Source organism: Suillus clintonianus, assembly GCF_016758775.1.
Source record: "Suillus clintonianus strain FC179 chromosome Unknown DEU56scaffold_32, whole genome shotgun sequence".
NCBI classification, from domain to species: Eukaryota; Fungi; Basidiomycota; class Agaricomycetes; order Boletales; family Suillaceae; genus Suillus; species Suillus clintonianus.
Window position 1 is genome coordinate 25,439 of NW_024539256.1, and position 25,787 is coordinate 51,225.

Genomic DNA, 25,787 nt, shown 5'->3' on the forward strand with positions numbered 1-25,787 from the left:
GGTCCAATCTGCTTGGTAGAAGCGAACGACTCTAGGAGCCAGGAATTCCTGCACAGTCCATCCTCGGGTGTTCCAAGCGCTCTCTGCCAGCGCGCCAGACTTCGACGAGGGCGGAACATCTGATAGGTAGACGATGGTGAGTGCTGACTGGCGATACCAACCAAACATGGAGTTGACCGATCGTTGGACCTCAACATTGTTACTCTGGTCGATGCAGCATGTATCGCTCCACGCCCAACGATACCCCGCATCGCGAGCAGTTTCGCAGAATGTCTGCAACTTCACCATGATTCCGTCTGGCTCAAAATCAAAATCATACACAGCCTTGTCCTGGATATCGTGCAGCGACGGCTCCGTGGGTTCCCACCTATGTGATAACATAACCCAATGGAAGTATGCCTCGACTACTTCTTCGATGGGCTCCAGTTCCAGGTGCGGATGATTCATCGATGAGGATAAAACCTCCTGGTACTCCGTGCTCCCCTGGAAGATATTTATCTGTACCTGTCGAGTGCATATGCGCCCAGTATAGGTGTCCAGTAGACGAAGTGGAGCGTTTTCCAGACGGGCGTGAATGGCTTTTCGAATAGCATCTTCTACGTCTGATTGACTGACATACTGATGACGCAGTTCTGTAAAGTGTTCATAACGTTCACTTTGTCGCATGAGTGGTTCGGAACTTACCTCGTATCTGCGGGTCGGATGAATCGTCTGATTTCAAAAGCATGGTTTTGAAGGCTTCGATTGCTTCATCATAGCGATGTGCGCCGTGAAGTGTTGCATACTTCAGTTCATACCCAACATGAGATGAGGAATTGAGTTCGATGACCTATGTATTGGCAGTATAAGCAAAACTGCTAGAGAAACGATGAATTTCGTCCATACCCTGTCCGCGTCGTGGAGGGCCTCTGCATAAAGATTTTGTGCTAAATTTGCCTTACTGCGGTGCGCAAAAAGGGATTCGCATGAGGAATCCAGCCCAATCCCGGCTGAATAAAGCTCGATAGCCCGATCATAATTTCCCGCAGCTGCAGCCTCGTCTCCCATTGCGACACAGCGCGCCGTGCAGTTTTTTATGAAGGCTAAATAATCCCAGTAAGTATCAGTGTTCAAGTTGACTAAGACCACAAAGCACTTGCCAGCAGACCATTCGATGCAACTGTCCTTAACATCCTCGCCAATGATGCGCATCATGTATTGGTACGATTGGACCGCTTCGGTCACTCTATCGGCGTGGAGACATGCGTCGCACCGTCTTTGGTTGACAGTTTGCCATAACGAATCCAAGTCCCAGCCGAAGAGCTGTGCAGCACACATCAATGAGTGAAAGTACGCCCTGCAGCTTCGTAGTGACGCACCACCGTGAATATCTTCAATCTAGGTTCAAAAAGTATTCCGCGAGAGAATAAGTCGGTTAGACTGGGAATACTCTCTTTGAATTTATCGGCGGCTTCGCTATACCGCCCGTTCTCGAAAGCAATCATTCCAAGCTGCACACGTAAATATCTCTGAGGATTATATTTGAGAATGAGAAAACACATAAGTGCTGACATAAAACTCACGTTGACAACGCTGCACGGAAGTGTATCTGAGTGTTGATAAGCGGTAGCGAGGTCTCCAACTCGCCGCATTGCATCATCGTGGCGACTGGAATTGAAAAGTGCAACAGCCTGTAAAAATGAGACGGAAGCCTCAGTATGACAGACAGACTACGAAAACAATGAAAAGAGTACCTTGATCAACAGTAAGAAATCGATGGTAATCTGATCATAATTCGAAAATGTGGAAGCAAGATCGAAAGCTTCCATCGCGTTCCAGTGCTGATGGGAACCGCAGAGGGCGATGCCCTTGGAAATGTAGCCTAATGGCGAGGGCTGGATGGCAATGGACTATGTAACCAAGCACAGTCAACAACAACAGCGTCATGATATGCAGAGCGTCTGACCTTGACTGCATCTCGAAGTGCATTGCCCCACTCGGAGTGTCGCGCCCTTACAACTGAGCGATTGGCATATGAGTTGTAGTTGTTGCCATCTGCATCGATCTCTTTGGTGAGCAGGTCTGCCGCTGTATCCAGATCCCCAGCAATGCATGCGTCGCGAATCGTCGAGTTTGTAGTGAGGATCTGCATGAAGCATGCTCACAATTCCGTGATAAGTATCGAAGCAAAACAACTTACGTCAAATGATGAGTTCGATGAATGAATGCTTGTCCTGTCGTGGTAGCCGGAATCGCTGCTGCTGTTGCCGCGTCTACGCATCTGTGTGTCACCGAGCAGCTAGGGGTGGATGAAGAGAAAGGCGAAACAATAAATTGAGAGCATACATATGTGTTACTGCGATGAAGTCGCCGTCGCTGCGCTTCTTCATCCTCGGTTATCCTTTTTTCCTCTTCCTTGCCTTGCTCGAGAATATCCTTGATCGACCGGAGCCAAACCCTCCCTTGGCCATCTCCACTGACAAGTAGCTCTCCATTAGGGGAAATTGCGACACAGTGAACCCCCGTAGCGTGTTCGAGTGCCTGTCCAATGTGCTGATGTGTTTTTGTGCTCCAAATCCGCACAGTCTTATCGTCCGATGAAGTGGCAATGTAGGAGCCATCAGAAGATATTGCAAGCGAGTTGACATATTGGGTATGACCCGTGCAAGGTTGACCGATCTGGGCTCCGTTTGACGAATTCCAGAACTTGACTGTTTGGTCATGTGATGCGGAGATAATTTGCTGACCGTCAGGAGACCACACAACGCTTCGAACCCAATGCTCGTGAGCCCGGATCTCGAGAAGTTGTTCAGCATCATCGGTGCACCAAATGCGGACGGCACAATCCACTGATCCGGAGGCTAATTTCTGGCCATCTGGGCTAAATGCGACACTCAACACCATATTGGGATGAGGAAGTGTTGCAAGGACAGTGCCAGTCTCCGCATCCCAGAATACAACCGTTCTATCACTCGAACCGCTTGCGAGTCTCTTGCCATCAGGGGAGAAGCACACAGAGTACACCCAATTTGTATGCTTCACTAGCGGTTCAAACACCTTCTGTCTGCTCTCGACGTCCCAGATGATGACGGTTTTATCACTTCCGCCGCTCGCGATTCGCTTGTTGTCTGGCGACACAGCGACTGATCGCACATAGTCGCTGTGCGCACCGAATGACCCTCCTACCGATTCTCCTTTCTGCACATCCCAGTGTCGCAGGGTGTGGTCCCTTGAACCCGTGACGACCTGTTGGCCGTCTTTGAAGAACGCTATTGCCCAAACTGTGTCCGCGTGCCCTCGCATCGTCCGTGTTGATGCCGGACCACCTTGTGTTGGCATCGGACCACTTTGTGTTGGCGCCGTACGACTTCGTGTTGGCGCCCGACGATTTCCTGGTGGCGCCGCACGACTTTGTGGTGTCTGCGGAGGCAGCGGCCCCCTCACTGTATGATACGCCTTTTTTGCTGCACCAAGCATCCCTGAGATATCACGTTCTCCTAGACAAAGCGATGTATGTTTAGTCACCGTAGCGTTTGTAGTTGGCGAGGAGCGCACTTTATGGATCTTGGATACGTGTTCGATCTTGTGAGTAGCGCTGGATTTCTGCCAGCTGATGGGTCACAACTCATGTATGCTGGGTCTGTATTAATACCAAGCTTCTATTAATACAGCATGAATCTCACGTCAAGAGGCTCTTCATAGAACATCCATCATACACCGGTAACCCCTTCATGCTGTGTGCAATGACTCCAGTCGACGGCCTTTTGGGAGCTCTTGTTTGACGGAATTTCCAGGTGATCATGATGGATTGAAGGACCCGGAACGGCTGCGCTTTCGAGCGAGTCTCCTCGCAGCAGTAATCGATGAGAGACCGTGCGGCGTGTGATGATTTTAATTGTCCAACGATGCAGAATCCGGGCCATACGACCACCTCCAAACCACCTCCGTGGTTCTATTGATATCAACCTCTTCATTCGGCATAAGGTGGGTCTCCTTGTTTTAAAGCGGAGTCTACATATATAACCCAGACTCACTGGCGCCCGCGGTGATGGCTGTTACCTTTTCCACACGTGGCTCAATTGACAAGGAGAAACGCTGGAGAACCCCTAGAACACCCAAGGGCCAAGAGGCAGATCATCATTGGACGCTAGTTTTGAGTCAGTCACAAAATCTGTCAATGGCAATTGAAGATCACCATCGCACAAAGGATTGTCGAGCACGGTACACCCAGTGAACCATCTCCCATGGGTCTTGATCTTCCTCGGGTTCTCTCCTTGTATTACTTCTAAAACGAGATTATTGCACCCAGTGACTAGAATACCCCTTGATTTGCATCTGCTCAAGCGGCGGTTCAAGCGCAGTCCAGTGCAATACTGGGGCAATGGGGCATACCTGTAATAGTTTCCCTGTCGAATCAGCACTGGAATGCAGAGTTGTAAACCGCAGTCAACTTGGTCTGACTCGGACTCCCAGTATCAACGTTCTGCGGAACTCGCACGAGGTGTTCGACGAATCGCAAAATGCACGCATGATGCGGTTGTGAAAGTGATTCCATAGCATCAGTAGTGTCTCCGAAATTCTTTGATGTTCCCATTAGAAAATCAATGTTATAAGTCTTTAGCTCGACATCGAAAAAGCATAGGACAATAGATAGGGATGGCCTTTCTCAGTACCGACTATGAGTCCACGTAAATGCAAAATGTTATCAAAAAAAAATCGGAAGATCCATGCGAAATGCACAATCTAGAGCGTTGCAATGCAAGATGTAGGTAGGTCAGAACGAAAGCAAGGGTCAGTACAACAGTTTCACAACGTCTCTCCTATGATACATCGACATCCAGCGGAAGGCAAAAAGACCTCATAACACCCGCGGTCCGTCCCATGCCAACGAGCTGTCTGCCTGGTCTTCTTGATCTGATTCTTCTGGTCGATACCGACCTTCGCCAGCATCGTGATCATGGGTTGCTTCTGATTGAAGCTGAACAAGGGGTTGTTGGCCGGGTGCCAAGGAACGAGGGTGTGGAGGAGTCTGCAGACGGGAAGGGGATTGGGACCAATCACGCGAGGGGGGCGACGGATGGCGCACTTGTAACTCGTATGACCCTGCGTTAGCAGAGGGTGAATATGCACGGCGTGAGTAATCTAGTTTAGGAACTGGAGATTCAGGGCTCAGGGAGTGTGAGGTCGATGCCGCCAAAGTTGGTGCTTGGCTACTTATTTCCCCGGATGGATACTGATATAGCGAGGGTGGTATGGGTGAGGGGATGGGGATGTCAGATGCTGAGTAGTAAGAAGGACCGGGGGAGACAGAATCCTCCGTGTCGTGGGGATTCGGTAACGCGGCCTGGGAAACCAGCTCGATAGCATCTGCGCCATTATCATCAGGAATCTTCCTACTGACGTCGGAACCTGCGGGGGATCTAGGAGCTGTCGGTTCGTAACCTTGCTGCAGAGCCAATTCCGACGCTGAGCGGGCGTGAGGTTCGCGGAACATGGGTGCAGTCTCAAGGTCAATACCACCCTTGTTTTTCGATTCCTTGCGATGCCGGATTCCCAGACGGTCTTTGAGATCTCCAGCAACCCACATCTCGCGAACAATGTCTTTATCCAAGGGCATATACGTCGATTTAAAGAACTTGATGAGGAACCGAGGCGCTAAACGATCGTCAATTAGGATGAGTCTCCGAGAACACCGTTTCGACTCACCGAGTGCCACTAAGACGGAGAAAACAACCGTCGTCCAGAACGTGACATTGGCGAAGAGAATTGCTACCTCGTTTACAAACCCATCTGTGGAAGAGAAGAAGGTGTTGACCGGAAGGAACGAGTAGATCACGACCCAAAGCATCATAACAAGGGACGATCCGACAACGACGACCCAAGTGATGGAGGTCCAGCTAAAATAATCAGCATTAAGCTTTATCAGAACAGCACGACAAAGCATACTCACTAGTGAGTGTTCATCCCAACGTAAGTGTTTGCCGCAAAGATGGCAGCAACCGCGACGGTCGTCCCGAAGTCCGATAAAGAATCGATCCCTTTGCCGTTGGAAGACACGGCCAGTCCAAGCTGCCAGACCAAGTAAGGGATGAAGAAGACGACCGCGGACTGGTAAAGACCATCGAGCATGTAGAACCAGAACTTTGTCCGCGTGTACTCTAGGCCTCTGATACCCCGAACATAGAGCTGAGGGAAAGCAAGGGCAGCTTTTGCATTGATATCCTGATCGAATGCTAATACGAAAAATTGAGAAAGACCCAGCAACTAATGAATAAAGCTCACCTCCGAGAACGATGACAGGCAGCGACGTAAAGATAAGGTTGTAAAACAAGATGAAGCTGTAGTCGTATAGATAGGTTGCGTCGAAGCTTTCAAAGGTATCGTCAGCCAACGAACACAAATCCAAGAACAAAACTCACTAGCAAAACGGCATAAACCAAAACATGGCCAACGTCCAGATGACATTCTGAAGCGACGAGTCAACGACAGGCACAATCGAACAATGTCGCACCACACACCTTGTAGAAGAAGTTACTGTGCATATCAGCAATACGCTGATACGACCACCTCCCATGGACGAGCAGCAGCTTCGTCAAAAACCTGAACTGACCAAACGCATAATCCGCAGACATAGCAGCTTGTGAACCTTCATGTCCAAGCAAGCCACAACCAACATTGGCCTCTTGAATCATGGCGACGTCGTTAGCACCATCTCCTATAGACAGTGTCATCGCCTTCCGGCCCTCCTTGACCTTGATACCGAACTCGAGGTTAACGGGATACCTCAGGTAATTACGGTATACTCACCAGCTTCACGGTCAGCGCCTTCTGGGCAGGGGAGACACGACAGCATACCACCGTTTCGCACTGAGTACCAAGGTTCAGGAACAGAGGCTTGATATCCGGCGTCAATGCGTGACGAAGGGTGTCTCCATCAATAACGACCGCAAAAGAAGCCCTAGCGCCAGGGACAAACCCACGTTCCAACGTTTTCGAAGTAGGCGGGCCCAATATCGACGCAATTTTGTTGAGACCCGCCTCTATCTGAGCAAGAGTGCCTTCAGGACTGTCAGCAGAAAGGATCATGACTTCCATATCTTGCTTCAAGAGGTTGCAGCTGAAACCTGTGGCACGATGAGATCCAGTCAACGCAACATCAAAAACGCCACTCACCAATTTCGATCGCCGTTTGTAGCTTGTCGCCGGTGAGAATCCAGAGCTTAATTCCAGCACGATGGAGCATTTCAATGGCTTCCGGAACTCCTTCTTGTAGCTTGTCCTCGAGAGCCGTAGCGCCCAGTATCTGCAACGAGTGTTCCACCTCAGCCGCTGCGTTTTCGATAGCCTCGTCCCGGTTGTCAATAGTGGACTGAGCAGCTTCATACGTCCGCAGCCACCCCAAAAACTCATCCTCCGGGAGCACTCTATAGCCAATGCAGAGCGTGCGCAAACCACCATTAGCGAAAAAATCCATGTCCTTGGTCGTCTTCTCCTTCAAGGCGGGGTCCACATCCGCAGCAAGCCGTTCATATATGACGCTGTCCGCCCCTTTGCAGTACAAGATTATGCGTCCGTCGGATGCACGGACGATGACGCTCATACGCTTGCGCGTACTATTGAACTCGAGCGTCTTGATATGCGTGAACCGCTCAGGTTGGCCAAGCACTTCAATGTCGATCGTGTCCTTGTGCTTGCCCACGAAAGGAAAGCCTACATCCCGCGCCGCACCGACCAGCGCCGCTTCATCAGGGGACTCGGCCTTATAATCCAAGTGGTAAGGTCGCTCCTGCGGCTCGGGCTTATCCGCCAATACCGAGTGACAAACAGCCAAGGCACGGAAAAATGCGACGATGTGAGAATATTGTTCTGTCGAGCGGTCCGCGAGGTCCTCTGCGAGCTTGGGTGACACGAGTGTGAGTTTGTTGGTCTGCATATAGCGATTCTTGAATAGCTTGGTCAGCTTGGCAACCATTGTGTCCTTGAGCTCTGCAAGCTTTTCTGCCAACTCTTCCGGTGCTACTGCATCAGCTCGGCCTTCTCTCGTTGCAGCCCCACGCTGCGCTTCGGTAACACCCTCTCCATATATGACCCCGCGCACCGAGCATTTTTGGAACTCCATCACGTTTTGTGTCAGCGTTCCGGTTTTGTCAGAGAATACATATTCGATTTGTCCGAGATCGTCAGATATACCCCAGTTCTTTGGGACACAGGCGGTGTTGAAGGGCTTGTAGTACATGTCCAAATCTTGAGCGATGAAGTAGGCTTGGATGGTCTTCACGATTTCGATCGAGATGAAAAGGGAGACTGGGACGATGTTTTGAAATGCGATGAGACACGAGCTGGAAGGGGATCAGCAAACGTTCAAGTGACGTTACAAGGACATACACAAAAGTAACGAGCGCGTTGAGCACATTGGAACTGGTGGGTTGGACGCCCTGCTCGTAGATGTACGTACTTGTGGCCGTTAGCCCATCCATGACGCCATTGATGGTCGCTGACACAGAACAGATGACGACCAAGAACAGGAAATTCACTATGACATTGAAGTTTGTCTCCTTCGCGATCTTGGATTGCTTGGATGGCGTCTGTCCACCATTCAAGTATATCTTGGTATCGGGGCCGGTGAAGACGACCAGTCCAATGATCCATGCGGTGTTCCGCACGGTGCAGCCGCGAAGGAGAAGCTCATTGATAGTGGCACCCTCTCTACGAGGTTCGCCCGTGGAAGCGTCTGTATATCGCAGGACCCCATTGTATATATACAAGTTCTGGTGTGGAGGTTCTGAATCGAGGATAAACGAGGATTTTTCGATGTCTTCTTCTGAGGCGAGGGATGATGTGGCCTGTACTGCCTTCCGTACCTTGAGGTTTGTTTCGCCGTCAAGGTTCTTGGTTTCGAGATAGCACAGTCCGTCTGGATCGGATGTCGACAACACAACGATATCAGCAGGAACCTGCTCGTCTTCGCGTAGCAGCACGATGTCGCCAACCTCTAGCTTCTTCCACAGCGTCCGCTCCCAGCGAGCTGTCCCGTTCGTGCGCTTGCTCCAATCTACCACGCCCAGAGATGACCGTGAAGGAGACGACTGCACATAGTTTGATAGGGACATACTGTGCTGACCCCATCCTCCAAGCTCATTTTCTGGGAGCCCTGGAGGGTAGGTATGTAAATCCACGCTGCCTATGCTGCCTTCAATGTCCTCAAGTTGCCGGCCACCTGCCCCTGTGGGAGGGTGAGATCCGCCCAAGGCTGTAGTGCCATCATTCATGTCTGCGGTGCTCATGCTGACCCTATCATCACCTCCCTTGCTCAGGATTGTCTGCTTTCCCTCGCCTGCTTCCTTCTCCCGTAATTTCTGCACTCCACGAGTGACTTTTCCAGGAGCATTTATATGTAGCAGCCGTTGATACCACGGTCGGGGATCAAGGGCCTGGTTTACGTTGCGCCACTGCCCTAGTCGCGTCACTGCAGAAGTGTTCACTTCTTCATCGAGTTGGGCTCGTCTAAAATCCTCGACACCATCCTTGACTGCTGTCACAACTAAAATGAACAACAGAGGGAGAGCCGCAGTCGACGCTGATGCGGCACCGAAGACGGGGAACACTGCCCAAGTCTCATCAGTAACTGCTCCACAAGGCACTACCCCAGTTATCCGCAGCACTCACATTGGAAAATGACAAGCGCCAAGAAGTAAATATTGGCAATTCTAAGGGCAATCAATGAGGTTACTGTTTCATAGACAGTGACACGTACCGGTGAAATTGTTCATAGAGATTCTTCGGCAGAAAGGTCAAGAGTGTGTACCCTGTGAGCAATATTGAAACTCAAAACGGGATTGAGGACGGGATGTGAGACATACTGCTTGTGCGAACTTTGTTCCGTGCATACCGGGCGAGTGGTTCGCCATACTGGTCAGCCTCCATAGCAGAGAGTGGGAGGTTCACGTATATGTTCCTCCGCGCGCCTGGAATGCGCGGTTGCGGGGCTGAGGGGGCCTCAGTTGATGGGACCGCTGATGGGGCTGATTCGGAAGTCTTTGGTTTCCTTGCATTCTTGCGGAAAAACAAGGACCTCTTCTGGGTGACACTCCGCCTCTTGTGCGCTCTAATTTCTGAGCGTATAGATTCTGCAATGGTGGAAGCTGCAGTGCGCACTGTGCGGAGACGGAGTTGTGGGTCTATGGTATCATTCTCGTCGATGTCGGATGGTGGTGGATGTCGCTTGAACAAAGACATTGAATTAGTGACCAGGGGTATCGTGAAAGGGTCCTGGGACCGAGAACCAGCACGGCAGGACAGAAATCGGGGAAAGAACGAAGAGTGGAAAGACGGTAGTGTTCGCAGCAAGCAGAGCCTATGCAGTGCCGCACCAATTTTGGCCTGCTATATTAGGACCCCAATCACCTTTCACTGCTATAAGAAACTTGGCAAGTGTAAAAGACTTGAATCGAACTCTTGGCGCTGTTGAGAACAGTGACGAAGTCGAAAGTTCAACTGGTCGTCGCCAACCTTCGCCAACGTGGACGATGAGCGATTCGATTATCTTGGCAAGTACGGTATGGTACTGTTATGACGGCCCTGCTGTCACATACCCACGCCAACAACTTAAACGCGCGTCCATTAGCGCCCTCTGCCGCTCGATATTCAAAATCCTTCAATTTGCCAGCACATTAATGGTCCATATCAAAGGTAGAGACCATCTGTTCCGGTACATTCGCAGATGGCCCCAGCACTCGCTCGGGTCTCGACCCTCGTTAACGTGTTAACCGCAAGGGTTTCCACTGGCAGCGGCAGTGGTTATTTTCAGCACACGTTTATACATGCAGGCAACCTGACACACCCCGCATACTGCGCACAGCTGCGGCCCGGGAATGTAATATTGTTTACCATTAAAATGGCATGCTGATGCAAAATTTGATACAGCTGGGTCCAGCCTGACTCCGAGCATGGCCAATGACTTGGTCAAAGAACTAGATGGCACCGCGTGTTGTCAATAACCAACATCTGCTAATGTTCCTTTATGGTTTACTGCCATCTTCATGTTGTACATGCAGTCAGTGGAACGTGCAGTAGAACCCTCCTTGCTTCATTGTCAATAGTGCGGACGACAGCAGGCTTCTTCGTGGGTGCATAGTCGCAACTTCACCCACATGCACCTGTCATCTCTCTATGAGACGTCCTCCGGTGTTATTTGAAACGGCGACGGCTGTTGGCGATTGCGTTGGTATTCGTAACATCCATGCTCGTCGGGATTCTCTCGTAAGAGTCTTTTCCAGGTCTACCTCGCCGCCCGGAACATATCCCCGCTCTGAGCGGGTGCTCAGTCCCCTGTGTATACCACCGTCAAGCCTTTTTCTCTCTGCGCCAGGGATAGCGAGTGTGCGTGTTCACAGGACGGTAGGTCTCACAATTTCCCTTCTGCAGCGGGTATTCAAGGAAAATCGGGCTATCATGGAGAAGGGAGCTCATTGGTTGATTATTTTCATACCAGGTAGACCTATTCTTTTCGCCTGTAGCATCATTGTCGACATGGAACTGGCTTTCTACAGAGGTGGACCAGCAATGGTAAGTATCCAGCTTACGTACAAGATCAATGGCCATAGCTGAAGATTTTGACATCCGTGTTACAGTTCTTCATATAGACTCCAGTAACTACCTCTGATTAAGCCTCGGAATGAGCCTGGGCTCTCTTCACCTATTTCATACTTATAGGACCTACTCCAACTGGAGTTAAGTTCAAGCCCCTTCTTTGAATGTAGATAACAAGATCCACTCAGTGCGCCCCTGCGAACATGGTATGGGATTGGTACTACATCATCCCAGTGGGTGGAACCATAATAGACAACCACTGTTGTGTATTCCCTCGACCAAGTTTAACCCATGGGAGGTTTTGGCCGGGCACAATGGTGCATTGGAACACAGCTGTTGACGGAGGACGTCAGAGACAGCTCCCGTGCGTGTATAGAGTCAGTTCAGAAGGTCTGTTCCTCAGCGCTGTCTTCAAAGATCAGAAATATACTCAAGGTCGAACCTCCAGTTTTAATTCATCCCCTTAACTTGATGCCTCCGCACCACATTGTTATTCACAAACATGCAACATCGCCACGTTGACGCTCGACTCAAACGCCAATATCTATCGATGATACGTACAATCATGTGACACTGTATTAATACAGTAGTTGTAAGTAATGCTGCCGATCAGTATCACAGGGTACATCTCACTTCGCTGGCTATTGGTCACAACAACGAACGATCATTCGAAGTTCGAAGCAACTTTTCGCCACTCCAGGCGATGCTTGTCATCGGACCAAGTCGGACCAGATTTCTGCTGACGGACTAACTGACCCATCTGATTATCAGTCTTTTGTATGTCCTGGCGGCCGCCAAGCTCCTTAGGAAATTTCAAAAGCATGATTAACAACACACCAAACATTGACGGACCAGCCGGTCCTCAGTATATATTTTCGACAATAATTGCAAAATCCTACAATTGCAATACGTGGCAGAGTACGGATAACTTGCTAGAATCCAAGCGGGTCAACACTGATACAATTTTAGCGTCAGGATAAACATAGGCCGGTACAAGGTCCTTGGGAAAACAATTCAAGGTACGGCCATCTATTAAGCTATGTGAATCCGATGAACTTCTTCACATCATCAGATATGATGTCGTTAATGCTATGCGTCGCTGACTGCACAGAGCCATTGAAGTACTATCAGGTACTACCAGAATATGCGTGTGGCGATCAAGAACACGGACGATCACCACATCGTGAGGCGTGTCGAATGAACTGCTATTTTTGCCCTCTTGCTACTATATTGATCCAAAGATGCTGCATTCAAGATCATCGCGAGTCCCCAGTCGAACCGTGGGGTGGGAAGATGAGTGTGTCGACAATCGTACTTAAGTGGGGTTCGCGGCGGCATTGGTCCTTTCAGCACTTGCGGGCAGGTCTAATAGAGGGCATAACGTTTTGATCTTTCTTTTGATGTCTTCTGCTGCAATTTCGGAGCTTACCGATGTGCAGGTATCTCAGGTATGCAAAGACCCCAGCTTGATAGACTCGACGCTAACACGATGTTTGATTCAGTACGCCAATAGTAAGTGCCCATGAATCGTCCATGAAGTAGACGCCGACACTGATTACGTCTTATCCTCAGTCGGTGCTTTGGCAATTCTTGTGAGTATGGAATCCATTTATCATGACACCAGCTCAACGGCTCTCTTCGGCGTCTCAGATATTCGATTTCTGCATAACATTCCAGGATGAGGTCAAGATGAATGGGATCCGTCCATGAGTATTGTTTTCATCAATCTCTACAGGTACAGTGGACCTGGAACAGGCCATGGGGCATAACTCGTGTCATCTTTGTTATATCTCGATATCTGCCTTTCGTAGGCTCTGGATTGACTGCATATGGTGAGTCACCAGCCTGATCCTTATATTTGCGTATTGTTGATGGCTATCTTAGCTGCACTGCGTGTCAGCGGTCCGGTAGGCACTCGGAAGAAGTGACTTCTAATGATAAGCTGATTAGATGGCGCAAAGTGTCCCCCTAGTCTGGCGGAAAACAGTGAGTCGTCGCGTCCAGTTTTTAATTTTCACTCAGTCTAACAACGCGATCTTCAGTTATTCATATTATAGGTATCGCTGCTGCGGAAGGTGCGAGTTGCACATATCACCGTCTTTGCCAAGAGCAGGGTAGATAATGCTTCCTTCGACAGGCTTGCTGGTTATACGGACATGGGCATTCTGGCAAAAGAGCAGAAAAGTGCTGATTGGATTAATCATAGGTAGCGTGGTGCGTCTCCCGCAGGGCTGGAATAAGGGCATGGATCTTTAATTTTACAATAGGTGACACTAATCGGCGCCACTTCTATCAACGTCATTCCAAACCACCAGTTGATTCCGGGAGGTGAGCTCGTTCGTATTTACCAATACATGTCGTTTTGATGTGGGTGTCAGGGAAGTCTGCTATAGTAATGGAATGCGGCTTCGAGTCGGGAAAAGATGCTGCACTGGTATATCTTTTCTTGGGACTTTTTGAATGTGGTCAGTGACTATGCAAGGCATACTGTCGGCCACTTGACTCGCAATCAAATCCTGGCAGTGATACTGTTCCTTACTGCGTATAAGAGGTTCAGAGACTACCGGGAAATTGACAGCTCGATTGTAGCTGCCGTCTACGGCGGTAGCATGTTTTACATGTTGTGCATCATCGGTGCGTGGAAATACTTGTCTCTAAAATAATTGTTGTATAACCCGTTTTGCAAAGCCATCACGCTCATCAATGTGATTGTTGATGCAGTAGTTCCGGTGCGTGTACATGTGTCTCAAACCCCAATCATTCAATAAATCACCTTCTGTTCCTTGGTTGCAGGTTGGCTTCACAAACTTATTTGATACGTATGTCACCGGTTGAACTGCGGCCACTGAATACGAACTCGATGCATTTAATATAGGCTACAACTTGTCATTCACAGCGTCCTAGCCTCACGGATTGTGTTCCACCTTAGAAGGAGCGACGACCATATCTATGAGGCGGACATGACAATTCCGGCGTTAGAAACCATTCAGTATGGACAACCTCAAATGCAGACGAATGAGAGAACGAGTCAAGTTTGAGGACATGCGATGGGGCTTAGCTTGTCATCGAAATTGCACACACTTTTTGTTAGATGAGGTGTTTATTGACAATCAGTTGACATACCCATAACATGATCTGTGGTAGGTAGCGAAGCTTCGGACTATCTAAATTTTGAAGGACATAAGTTGTATATAAGTATGTACTGTGGAAGAAGCCAAATAATTGTTCTCCTCCATAGTATTCCTCTCCCTCTATTTCTACATAAGTCATCTGTCATTTTTTGCTCATATCCCTCACAATGCATTTGTTAGAGCTAGGGCTACCCTTTGAGGCCCCCTGAAGCTCCCTATAAGGTCTGTCCGTCCAGAACCCCAAAATCAGCCCTAAAAAATGCAACTTTTTGACCGTCAAAAATGCTAAGTCGGATAGAGGTCAGTGGTCACACAGTGTGATGCGAGTGTGACCTCCGCCAAAAGTGTGACATTTTGCGGTGTGTACTGTGCGTACATAGACACGGTATGTTAGTACTTGGGGACATCTAATTTCTAACTGGCTTCTTAGACAATCCTTTCCCCACTGCTGGAAGCTTCAGTATCACCCGCTTCACCGAGGGACGTGCAAGGGCATTCCAACGAGCTGCTGTGACTCCGTCAAGGATGAAATGGGCACCGACTTGGCTTGCGAACGGTTTTTTCCCTACGTGGTAGAGAACCTGCTCCGTAAACGCGTGCGTGTGCAGTTCATATGTTTTGAATGTGCGTGAAAATATCGGGACAGCGGAATGCTCAGGAGACGAGTCTTCATCACTACTAGTAGTAGAGTCATCCTGTTGTAGAATTAGAATCCGAGTCTTGTTTCTTGGCGTACTATGATGAAGATAAAATTGACTTACATGAGCTGCATCCAAAGCACGATATACACGAAGGGACAGGTACGAAAGCTCGGCAATGTTGTTTGTCGAGAGAACTGAGCCGTGTCGATGGTTGCCCTTCTTGTATAAATCCAACACTTCACCTATATACATCCTCATGTTAGTACGAGCGATAACGAAAGACCCGAGCACCAATGGATGCAAGGCATTGACGTCTTTCGTGCTGATGTTGGGTAGACCTTTCGACACTCTGAGTAAGCGGCACTCCAAAAACATATGAAACACGCACTTGCTGCTGCTGTAGACTGAAATCCACCCATCCCAAGACCCAGTGTAGAGGATTACCTCCGCATAGTGGAAATCCCCAGCGGAAACGTGCAACGAGTTCATCCGCTGGAACACCAGTTGTTGTCTGAGAATCCAGTGAGTCTACCAGGTTGAATTGAACATCGAGAGTGTAACTCACCGCTTGTAGAATGTGTCCCTCGATAGATCCATGTCCAGGACTTGGTCTAACTTGGCCAGTAGCGAGAGGAGCGATCCATGAGCTGAATACGACGTAGTCACGGTTGTCGTCTCCATCCTGTAGTACCGCGCTGTATGCATTAATGAGTACTCCGGGAATCTTCTTGCGATCAGAGGACAATAGGGGTTCGAGATCAGAGTGTGTGAGTTCTATATTTCGAATTCGGCGTGTTTGCCGCACAAGATCTTCAGGAAGCTTCATTACGAGAACGGGGCTCACTGACCGTGACCTGCGCTGGCAAAGTCTATATTATCCATCTCGAAGTCACTACATGACCTGCCCTGAAGTCCACCTGAGACCGCCAAAAATGCAAACTTCGGACAGACATCGGCCCTCCAAAAGCCTCAAAAATGCTAAGTCCGGACAGAGATTTGGCCAAATTTCGGCCTCAAAAATGCTAAAATTCGGACAAGCCTATGGGGGAGCTTCAGGGGGCCTACCCTTTGTTAGGGCTCCGAATACGAAGTATATGGATGACTTCAAGTTCGTGTTGATATAGAATCTCACTTCAGCCAACCATGGTATGTCTGTTTTACTGATGTAAATTCTAGACTGGCGAGCAGGAGAACCCCGGGTCTCAACTGCAGGCGCAGCGGCACTAATAATATGTATGTATTCTGAGTTTTGAGTCTGCAACTCCTGAACAGTACATGTGTTGAGAGTAACGACGGACGGAGGACACGAGAGGCTGCGAGGGACAAACGAGAGACTCAGTCTTAGTGGAAAAGGACTCGATTAATCTAAGTACCTGCGAGGGACAAACGAGAGACTACGTAGTGAATGTTAGTAACGATCGAGTAGGGTAATGAATACTAGCGTCTCACCTCAGTCTTAGTGGAAAAGGACTGAGGTGAGAGGACGTGGATGCGAAAGCTATATACTGGCGCTGTAGGCGATGATGTAAATGATCAGTACGCGTTTGTACGTGTCCGCAGTAAGTGATAACGAGTGTAAAGTAAAAAGATAGACTTGCGTATTACGTCGATTATCCAACAACATGTAGTTGCACTTAATTCATGTAAAGTAGTCGGCTGCCGCGCCTCATGACCGTTACACCAAAAGGTAGAAATACTGAAGACTTAGTCTTCAGTACCCGCGACAGTATATGTATTGATTATGAGAACTCAAGTAAGCCAGCGTGCTTACAATTCAACGCATCTCTCTACAATCATGATCACACAAATTGCTTTCAATTGCTTTGAGGGGAAATATATTGGAGGGCAAGCAGGTGGCTGAGAATGCGTGGCAGAGGCGCGGCAAATGGGCGTTGCATCTCTGTAAAGCGCTCTTGGAGCTTGAAGCTTGAAGTGCGGGAACCGAGATTTACAGAGGGTGAGGTAAAAAGATTGGGATGCGCGATGTACATCACGTGACTTATAGCCTAATACCTATGCCATTTTCGATCGCCGGAATTTCGCCCAATTGGGACGCACGATCGAGATCACGTGAACTCTCAGAGAGCCGGCCGTGAAGTAATGCTGCTGATAGCGGCTGCCATTTATGGAGCTCTTTAAACATTTCAAAAGACCCAGGTCAGCTGACTCCAGTTGCATGCTTAACACCGTATCACAGACGTCGATGGACCAGTCGGTCCGTGTTTTCTGACGATATTGCAAAGTCCTTCAATTGAGGTACGTGGCAGAGTTCCGATAACCTGTTCAAATCCGAGCGAATCAAAACTGATACAATGTAGGCGTCAGGATATATCATAGAACCTGTACTAGAACTGTTTGAGAAAACGGTTCAGAGTATTGAATCCGATAATGAAAGTCCTCACATCATCAGACATGATGAAATCAATGCTATGCGTCGCTGGCTGCACAGAGCCAATGGAACACCAACAACAACCATACGTGTGGCGATCAGGATCACCATGTCGTGAGGCGGATCGAATGAATTTCTAGTTTTGCCCTCTTGCTGTATGCTATTTGATCCACAGGAAGGCGCTGCGTTTCAAGATGATGAGTTTCAAAGATGGGGTGGGAAGATGCGTGTTTCGACAACCGTACTTAAGTCGGGTTCGCGGCGGCATTGGTCCTTTCAGCACTTGCAGGCAGGTCTAATAGAGGGCATAACGTTTCCATTCTCGTTTCTGAGATGTCTTCTGCTTTTATTTCGGAGCTTGTGGATTTACAGGTATCCAAGGTATGCAAATATCCCAATTGATAGACTCGACCCTGACCTGATGTTTGTTTCAGTATGCCAATAGTAAGTACCCATGAATCGTCCATGAAGTAGGCGCCAACATTGATTACGTCCTATCCTCAGTTGGTGCTTTGGCAATTCTTGTGAGTATCGAACCCATTCATCCTGATACCAGCTTAACGGCTCTCTTCGGCGTCTCAGATATTCGATTTCTGCATAACATTTCAGGATGAGGTCAGGATCAATGGGATCCATTCATGAGTATTGTTTTCATCAATCTCTACAGGTACGGTGGACCTGGAACAGGCCATGGGGTATAACTCGTGTCATCTTCGTCATATCTCGATATCTGCCTTTCGTAGGCTCTGGATTGACTGCATATGGTGAGTAACCCACCCTGATAATCCTTATATTTGCATATTGCTGATGGCTATCTTAGCTGCACTGCGTGTCAGCGGTCCGGTAAGCATCAGGAAGAAGTGACTTCTAATGATAAGCTGATTTGATGGCGCAAGTGTCCCCCTAGTCTGGCAGAAAACAGTGAGTCGTCGCGCCCAGTTTTTAGTTTTCACTTAGCCTAATAATGCGATCTTCAAGTCATTCATATTATAGGTATCGCTGCTGCGGAAGGTGCGAGTTGCGCATATCGCCGTCTTTGCCATGGGCAGGGTAGATCATGTTTCTCCGACAGGCTTGCTGGTTATTCGGACCTGGGCATTTTGGCAAAAGAGCAGAAAAGTGCTGATTGCATTAATCATATGTAGCGTGGTGCGTCTCTCACGGGGCTGGAGTAAGGGCATGGATCTTAATTTTGCAATAGGTGACACTAATTAGTGCCACTTTTTTGAATGTCCTTCCAAATCACCAATTGATTTCAGCAGGTGAGCTCGTTAGTATTTACCAACATCGTTATGAATAACTATCAGATGTGAGTGCGATACCGGGACCGTGCGACTTCGAGTCATCAAGAAACGCTGCGCTGGTATATTCTGTTTTGGGACTTTTCGAATGCGGTCAGTGACTATGCAGCGCATACTGTCGGCCACCTGACTCACCAGCAAATCCTGGCAGTGATACTGTTCCTTACTGCGTACAAGAGGTTCAGCGACTACCGGAAAATTGACAGCTCGATCATAACCACCGTCTACGGCGGTAGCATGTTTTACATGTCGTGCATCATCAGTGCGTGGAAACGATTGTCTCTAAATTTATTGTTGTGTAACTGGTTTTGCAAAGCCATCACGGCCACCAATGTGATTGTCGACGCAGTACTTCCGGTGCGTGTACATGTCTGTCAAACCCTAATCATTAAACAACTTACCTTCTGTTCCTTGGTTGCAGATTGGCTTCACAAACGTGTTTGATACGTATGTCGCCGGTTGAACTGCGACTGCTGATGAATGCGAACTCACTGCATTCACCATAGGCTACAAATTGTCATTCACAGCGTCCTAGCCTCACGGATTGTATTCCACCTTCGAAGCACCCATGATTATGTCCCCGAGACGGACACGCCATTGCTGGTGTCAGAAGCCATTGAATATGGGCGACCTTCGCAAACGCAGCCGAACGAAAGAAGGAGTAAAGGCTATAGTGAAGTTTGAGGGCACGCGATGGTCGTCGAAATTGGACACACTTTTGTTAGAGCTAGCCCACTCTTTAGGCTTTTATTGTAGCTACGAATACGAAGTACATGAATAAGTTCATGCCATTGTCGATATAGGATTGCACGGAAGCAATCTGCCGGATGCGACCGAAACAATCAATGCTGCCGATCAGTGTCAGGTATCACCGTCACCCAGTACATCGCACTTCGCTGGTTAAGTACTGTCTCACCCACTCCAGGCGATGCTTGTCATCAGACTAGTCGGACCAGACTTTCTACTAACGGACTAGGAAGAATTTAAACCGACTGTATGTCCTGGCGGCCGCCATTGAAGCTCTTTGGGACATTTCAAAAGACTGTGGTCAGTTGACTCTAATTGCATGGTTTACACCGTATCAGACGTCGGCGGACCGGACGGTCCTCAGCATATGTTTTTGACAACATTGCAATACGTGGCAGAGTTCTGATAACCTGTTAGATTCCGAGCGAATCGAAACGGATACAATGTAGGCGTCAGGAATATATAAACATGTACAAGCACTGTTGAGAAAGCGGTTCAAGGTACGATCATCTATTAAGACATGTGAAGTTGGTAATGAACTTCCTCACACCATCAGACATGATGAAGTCAATGCTATGCGTCGCTCACTGCACAGAGCCAATGAAGTCCTACCAACGACCATACGTGTGGCAATCAGGAACACAGATGATCACCATATCGTGAGGAGCGTCGAATGGACTTCTAATTCTGTTCTCTTGCCGTGTACTTATGGATCCAAAGGTGCTGCATTGGTGCTCCAGGATGGGGTGGGAAGATGCGCGTTTCGACATTCGTATTTAAGTGGGGTTTGCAGCGGTGTTAGTCTTTCCAGGACTTGCAGGCAGGTCTCCCAGAGGGCATAACGTTTTCATTTTTGTTTCTGAGATGTCTTCTGCTTTTATTTCGGAGCTTGCGGATTTACAGGTATCCAAGGTATGCAAAGATCCCAGCTTGATGGACTCGACGCTAACCTGATGCTTGCTTTAGTACGCCAATAGTAAGTGCCCGTAGATTGTCCATCAATTAGATGCAGATATTGACTACAATATATCCCCAGTTGGTGCTTTGGCAATTCTCGTGAGTATGGAACCCATTCATTATGATACCAGCTCAATGACTCTTTTCGGCGTCTCAGATATTCGATTTCTGCATCACGTTCCAGGATGAGGTCAAGATTAATATTATCTGTCCATGACTGCTGTTTTCACCACTCTCTACAGGTACAGTGGACCTGGAACAGGCCATGGGGTATAACTCGTGTCATCTTCGTCATATCTCGATATCTGCCTTTCGTCGGCTCTGGATTGACTGCATATGGTGAGTTACCCACCTTGATCATCCTTATCTTTGCGTATTGTTGATGGCTATCTTAGCTGCACTGCGTGTCAGCGGCCCGGTAAGCTTTCAGAAGAAGTGGCTTCTAATGATAAGCTGATTGGATGGCGCAAAGTGTCCCCCTAGTCTGGAAGAAAACAGTAAGCTCGTCGCGCCCAGTTTTTAATTTTCACTTAGCCTAACAACACGATCTTCAGTCATTCATATTATAAGTATCGTTGCTGCGGAAGGTGCGAGTTGCACATATCATCGTCTATGCCAAGAGCAGAGTAGATTATGGTTCTTCGACAGGCTTGCTGGTTATTCGGACCTGGGCATTCTGGAAAAAGAGCAGAAGGATGTTGATTGGATTATCAATATATAGCGTGGTGCGTGTCTCGCAGGGCTGGATCAAGGCCATAGACCTTTAACTTTGCATTAGGTAACAATAATCGGCGCCGTTTCTATGAACGTCCTTCCAAATCACCAATTGATTTCAACAGGTGAGCCCGTTCGTATTTACCAACGCGGGTCGTTATCAATAACTATCAGATGCGAGTGCTATACCGGGACCGTGTGGCTTCGAGTCGTCAAGAAATGCTGCACTGGTATATTCTATCTTGGCACTTTTTGAATGCGGTCAGTGACTATACAGCGCGTACTGTCGGCTACCTAACTCACCAGCAAATCCTGGCAGTGATACTGTTCCTTACTGCATATAAGAAGTTCAGCGACTACCGGGAAATTGACAGCTCGATCATAACCACCGTCTACGGCGGTAGCATGTTTTACATGTTGGGCATCATCAGTGCGTGGAAACGATTGTCTCTAAATTAATTGTTGCGTAACTGGTTTTGCAAAGCCATCACGGTCACCAATGTGATTATTGACGCAGTACTTCCGGTGCGTGTACATGTCTGTCAAACCCCAATTATTCAATAACTTACCTTCTGTTCCTTGGTTTCAGGTTGGCTTCACAAACGTATTTGATACGTATGTCACCGGTTGAATTGCGGCTACTGACGAATACAAGCTGACTACATTCACCAAGGCTACAACTTGTCATTCACAGCGTCCTAGCCTCACGGATTGTATTCCACCTTCGAAGCAGCCACGATCGTGTCCACGAGATGGATACGCCATTGCTGGCGACAGAAGCTATTCATCATGGACGACCTTCGCAAATACAGACGAACGAGAAGAGGAGTAAAGGCTATAGTGAAGTTTGAGGCCATGCGATGGGGTTTAGCTTATCGTCGAAATTTGACACGCTTTTGTTGGAGCTAGCCCGCTAGATCTTCAGGCTTTTATTGTAGCTACGAATACGAAGTATATGAATAAACCCATACCATTGTCGATATAGGATTATCCAGCACGGAAGCAATTTGCCGGATGCGACCGAAACAATTACCCCGTTGTGTGATGTCGTACGGCACGCTCTCATGACTTCTCCCTTCTCTTTTGTCTTTCATGACAGCCGAGACAAAGGGAGTGAGACACTGCATCTTCTGTCCGCAGAATTGCGACCATGCTTAAGTAGGCTTAAGTATGATATGATCAGTCAAGTTGGCCGCAATCCTCTTCTTCTCTCAATCCACAATGAACTACCAGGCTCACCACCCGTGTCACATCAACGTCCTCCCAGTTGAAATACTATCATACATATTCACGCTGGCCACTCATGGCACCATATCCACCAGCAATGACCCCAAACGAAGATATGAGGTCCCATTCAGCCCTGAAAGTGTCACAATGCCAACTGTACTCGCATCTGTACACCGACACTGGAGACATATTGCGCTATCTACCTCGACACTATGGTCAAGCCTCGTAATGAGTCTTGGGCAGGTCGTTCGCGTCAAAGTTGGACCAGATGCGGATGAGGAACGCGCATACACTACTTTCCTTGACGTGCAGCGCTTGGCCGCTCATATCGCGCGGTCGCGAAACTCTCCAGTAGATATCCTTATCGACACTCGAGATCCAGAATGGGACTTTGAAGATGACGGGTAAGTGATGCCTTGTTTGAAGCTCATATTAGTTCAAATCTCTGCGTTCAGGGAAGAATGTTCAACTAATAATCCGACGTGCTTCCCATATGCCACCTTTGTTCCACAAATCCTCGACCTCCTGTTCCCGCAGATGCACAGGTGGCGTTCGCTGACAATACTCAGCGATACGTGGGCACCGCTTCGTGTCGCCCTTGAACGTCTCAGTGTACCCACTCTGACAAAGGGCCCGGGTGCTCCGCACCTTGAAACATTAATGCTCATGCGGTGCAACGAGTTCTTAGGTCACTTGGATACCTTCTCTCCACGCACCCAACAGATGTTCGAGGGGACACCATTCGCCGCTTTGACCGGCGCGCCCCATAATGATCTTTCTGCGCCATCTCACCCCCTTCCGAAACTACGAAACATAACTCTCGTCGGTGTTCACCTGAATTGGACACATTTCTCTCATCATACTCTTGGCGCAGCCCTCAATCAACCACGTTCGCTGGGTTCTGGCTGTATTCAGTCACTAGAACTTTCGCAGCACTGCCGTGAAGTTAGACCAACGTTTGATGAGTTTACAGGAATTCTCAAGGCTTGTCCTCTCCTGCGAAAACTCGTGATTAGGGTCTCTGGCCCGAGATTTGATGAAGGAGTCCAATGCAGCAATCATCCAGTATCGCTTCCCCTGCTTGAAGAGATTCTCTTAGGGTATACCAATGTCGAAGATGCTGCCATGCTGCTCAGTCACATCCATGCGCCTAACCTCGTCAAGCTTTCCCTCGAGGATGCCAATCACATCGCCAATCCTGATGATGCGGACTCTGGCCCTCTCTTAACGTACTGCGCAACTGGCTTACTCGACTTTTGCGACGTCTCCGTAGAATCTGGCTCCAATCATGGACCGTACAGCTACTACTCAGCCATGTCCAAAGATTCCGTTGCCAGGACGGTCAAGCCACCGTTTCCACAGCTGGAGCGATTATCGCTCAACAGTGTCATTGCATGCATAATTCCGTTCAGTCTCCTCATGGCAGCCATCCCGAAACTCCGTCACCTGTCGTTATGTCGCACACCAAATGCGCTCGCAGCTCTGTTGCCTATCCAGACGCCTTTTGCGGACGCGTGTACCCGCACCGTACCCTGTCGTGCCCTCGAGTCCATCGAAATATCTAGCGCTGAAGAACAGACGAAACACGTTCTCGATTTTGTGTTGAGGGAGCGCGAGCAGAGTGGTGCGCCACGTGTGCGTAACGTTGACATGCACCTTGAAATGCGCTTCGCCGACGTGGGTGAAGAGATCGGAGGGTATCAAATTGTTGAAGACGATGTGGTTGGGGACCAAACTAGATATGGGGAGTGGGCCTCAGATGAGGAAGATCCGTTTGCGCCCGGCGGTGCCTTCAATGATCCTGATTTTGACGAAAGATATCATTTTCTATCGTAGACATTGCTTCTGTGTACAATCTTGGATCTATAGTAGTACTTGCGGTGCGTGTAACTCGTCGTACAAAGCGCATAATTAGCTTTACCTTTGATGTGATTGGTTGGCGTCAACAATACATTCACGCGCGTCACAACAAACTCATAGTCATGATTGTTTGGGCGCAATTTGAATCAGAAATTACTACTTTCGGCTAACTTCGGATTGCACGCGAAGTCTCACCATGAAGTACAAGATTGGATTTACTGGATAAGTTAGAGTTTGAGAGAAAGTGGCTGGATGGGCAGGAAATCTAGACTTGTGACCATTCTGCCGGCGCGCGCTTGTTGAGATCTTGAGATCTTGAGATTTTGCCGTAGGCAGGGAATGAATGGGAGGAGAAGCAAAAACCTGATTAAAAGTATATGTCCGTCACCACTTGTTGGTCGACGAGGAAACCAAGAAACATTGTTGCACCAGCACGAGCATGCTGCAAGTTGACGTCGGGTACCTTGTCCGATGACATCGTAATACTGTGCAGCACGTCCACATGGTGCACAATTACAGCCGCACGTCACACATGACCAGCTGAATATGTATCACTTCCATGAATTGAATGTCGAACTTTGGATGCGTTGGCTTTGATTCAGGGTCCAATCCCAACTTGCAGTCAGTCAACGTCATCCACCAGCGCGTCACAATACGCAAGGACGATTGGTTAATTATATGTTTTGAAGGAAAAGACGAGCCGGACTTACGAGGACTTAGGATGGCCGGAACGTCGAAATTGGATGTCGAAAGAATTGCGTGATAAGTAGGACTGAGGCTGACAGATGCAATCGGACAAAAACTCCGTAGATCATCGTCCGTCTAGCAGTGCGACAATTCGCGATCCAATAAGATGACTTGAATATGGCAACCAAAGTGATCATATGACTTTTCTCCTTGCGCCTTTCTAGCCGCGGCTTGTAAGTTGACATGCGCCGACTCGGAGGCAAAATCGAATGGATTGAAAAGTCCGCGATTTGTGCTTTTGTCCCGCTCAAATATAGGCCTGAGGCACTGAACAAGCGGCGCGCAAAACTAAATGAGGACTCCGCGTCTGATAGGCTATTTGGTGACATGATCTCGCACCATGAATAGAAAGCCGACTAAATCCAGGTGCCCAGAGCACCAAGGTTACCATGCAGTAGTAGGTTCGTACTCCGTCCGAGTTTGAGAATGTTACGAGGGACTACATGGATGTCTTCAAGAAGGGGCTGCAGACCGAAGGCGCAGAAGCATTGTCCCAACGCATAGG

At 48.6% G+C, this 25,787-nt stretch overlaps 6 protein-coding genes across 6 annotated transcripts; 4 read left to right on the forward strand and 2 right to left on the reverse strand.

The window, feature by feature from the left end:
- Window positions 1–4,705: 4,705 nt before the first annotated feature.
- Window positions 4,706–10,338, reverse strand: DEU56DRAFT_334388 (uncharacterized protein). Its single transcript, XM_041345722.1, has 12 exons — window positions 9,840–10,338; window positions 9,734–9,785; window positions 9,646–9,686; window positions 8,365–9,583; window positions 7,153–8,318; window positions 6,787–7,103; window positions 6,498–6,731; window positions 6,399–6,445; window positions 6,262–6,347; window positions 5,930–6,212; window positions 5,686–5,876; window positions 4,706–5,634 (listed from the first exon to the last, which is right to left on the reverse strand). The coding sequence occupies exons 1-12, from the start codon at window positions 10,213–10,215 to the stop codon at window positions 4,838–4,840; spliced, it is 4,809 nt and encodes a 1,602-aa protein (XP_041208779.1). The 5' UTR covers window positions 10,216–10,338; the 3' UTR covers window positions 4,706–4,837.
- Window positions 10,339–12,968: 2,630 nt separating this feature from the next.
- Window positions 12,969–14,606, forward strand: DEU56DRAFT_980465 (uncharacterized protein; the record flags this gene model as incomplete). The annotated part of the gene is made up of 15 exons (XM_041359784.1): window positions 12,969–13,016; window positions 13,071–13,080; window positions 13,141–13,160; window positions 13,219–13,251; window positions 13,304–13,400; window positions 13,453–13,475; window positions 13,530–13,554; window positions 13,626–13,643; window positions 13,706–13,782; window positions 13,836–13,896; window positions 13,947–14,033; window positions 14,092–14,202; window positions 14,257–14,297; window positions 14,362–14,387; window positions 14,444–14,606. The coding sequence occupies 15 exons, from the start codon at window positions 12,969–12,971 to the stop codon at window positions 14,604–14,606; spliced, it is 840 nt and encodes a 279-aa protein (XP_041208780.1).
- Window positions 14,607–15,106: 500 nt separating this feature from the next.
- Window positions 15,107–16,166, reverse strand: DEU56DRAFT_736212 (uncharacterized protein; the record flags this gene model as incomplete). The annotated part of the gene is made up of 3 exons (XM_041348493.1): window positions 15,107–15,394; window positions 15,461–15,703; window positions 15,906–16,166. 3 exons carry the CDS (start codon window positions 16,164–16,166, stop codon window positions 15,107–15,109), a joined length of 792 nt encoding a protein of 263 aa, XP_041208781.1.
- A 1,694-nt stretch (window positions 16,167–17,860) lies between these two features.
- Window positions 17,861–19,829, forward strand: DEU56DRAFT_334687 (uncharacterized protein). Its single transcript, XM_041345724.1, has 13 exons — window positions 17,861–18,101; window positions 18,339–18,344; window positions 18,397–18,493; window positions 18,550–18,572; window positions 18,626–18,650; window positions 18,708–18,740; window positions 18,802–18,878; window positions 18,931–18,991; window positions 19,037–19,123; window positions 19,182–19,292; window positions 19,347–19,387; window positions 19,452–19,477; window positions 19,537–19,829. Exons 1-13 carry the CDS (start codon window positions 18,063–18,065, stop codon window positions 19,712–19,714), a joined length of 804 nt encoding a protein of 267 aa, XP_041208782.1. The 5' UTR covers window positions 17,861–18,062; the 3' UTR covers window positions 19,715–19,829.
- A 475-nt stretch (window positions 19,830–20,304) lies between these two features.
- Window positions 20,305–22,434, forward strand: DEU56DRAFT_334634 (uncharacterized protein). Its single transcript, XM_041345723.1, has 15 exons — window positions 20,305–20,689; window positions 20,744–20,753; window positions 20,814–20,833; window positions 20,892–20,924; window positions 20,977–21,073; window positions 21,130–21,152; window positions 21,207–21,231; window positions 21,289–21,321; window positions 21,383–21,459; window positions 21,513–21,573; window positions 21,623–21,709; window positions 21,768–21,878; window positions 21,933–21,973; window positions 22,038–22,063; window positions 22,122–22,434. The coding sequence occupies exons 1-15, from the start codon at window positions 20,642–20,644 to the stop codon at window positions 22,297–22,299; spliced, it is 870 nt and encodes a 289-aa protein (XP_041208783.1). The 5' UTR covers window positions 20,305–20,641; the 3' UTR covers window positions 22,300–22,434.
- Window positions 22,435–22,461: 27 nt separating this feature from the next.
- DEU56DRAFT_980469 (uncharacterized protein) lies at window positions 22,462–24,640 on the forward strand. The gene is made up of 2 exons (XM_041359785.1): window positions 22,462–23,079; window positions 23,131–24,640. Exons 1-2 carry the CDS (start codon window positions 22,670–22,672, stop codon window positions 24,509–24,511), a joined length of 1,791 nt encoding a protein of 596 aa, XP_041208784.1. The 5' UTR covers window positions 22,462–22,669; the 3' UTR covers window positions 24,512–24,640.
- The last annotated feature ends 1,147 nt before the right edge of the window (window positions 24,641–25,787 follow it).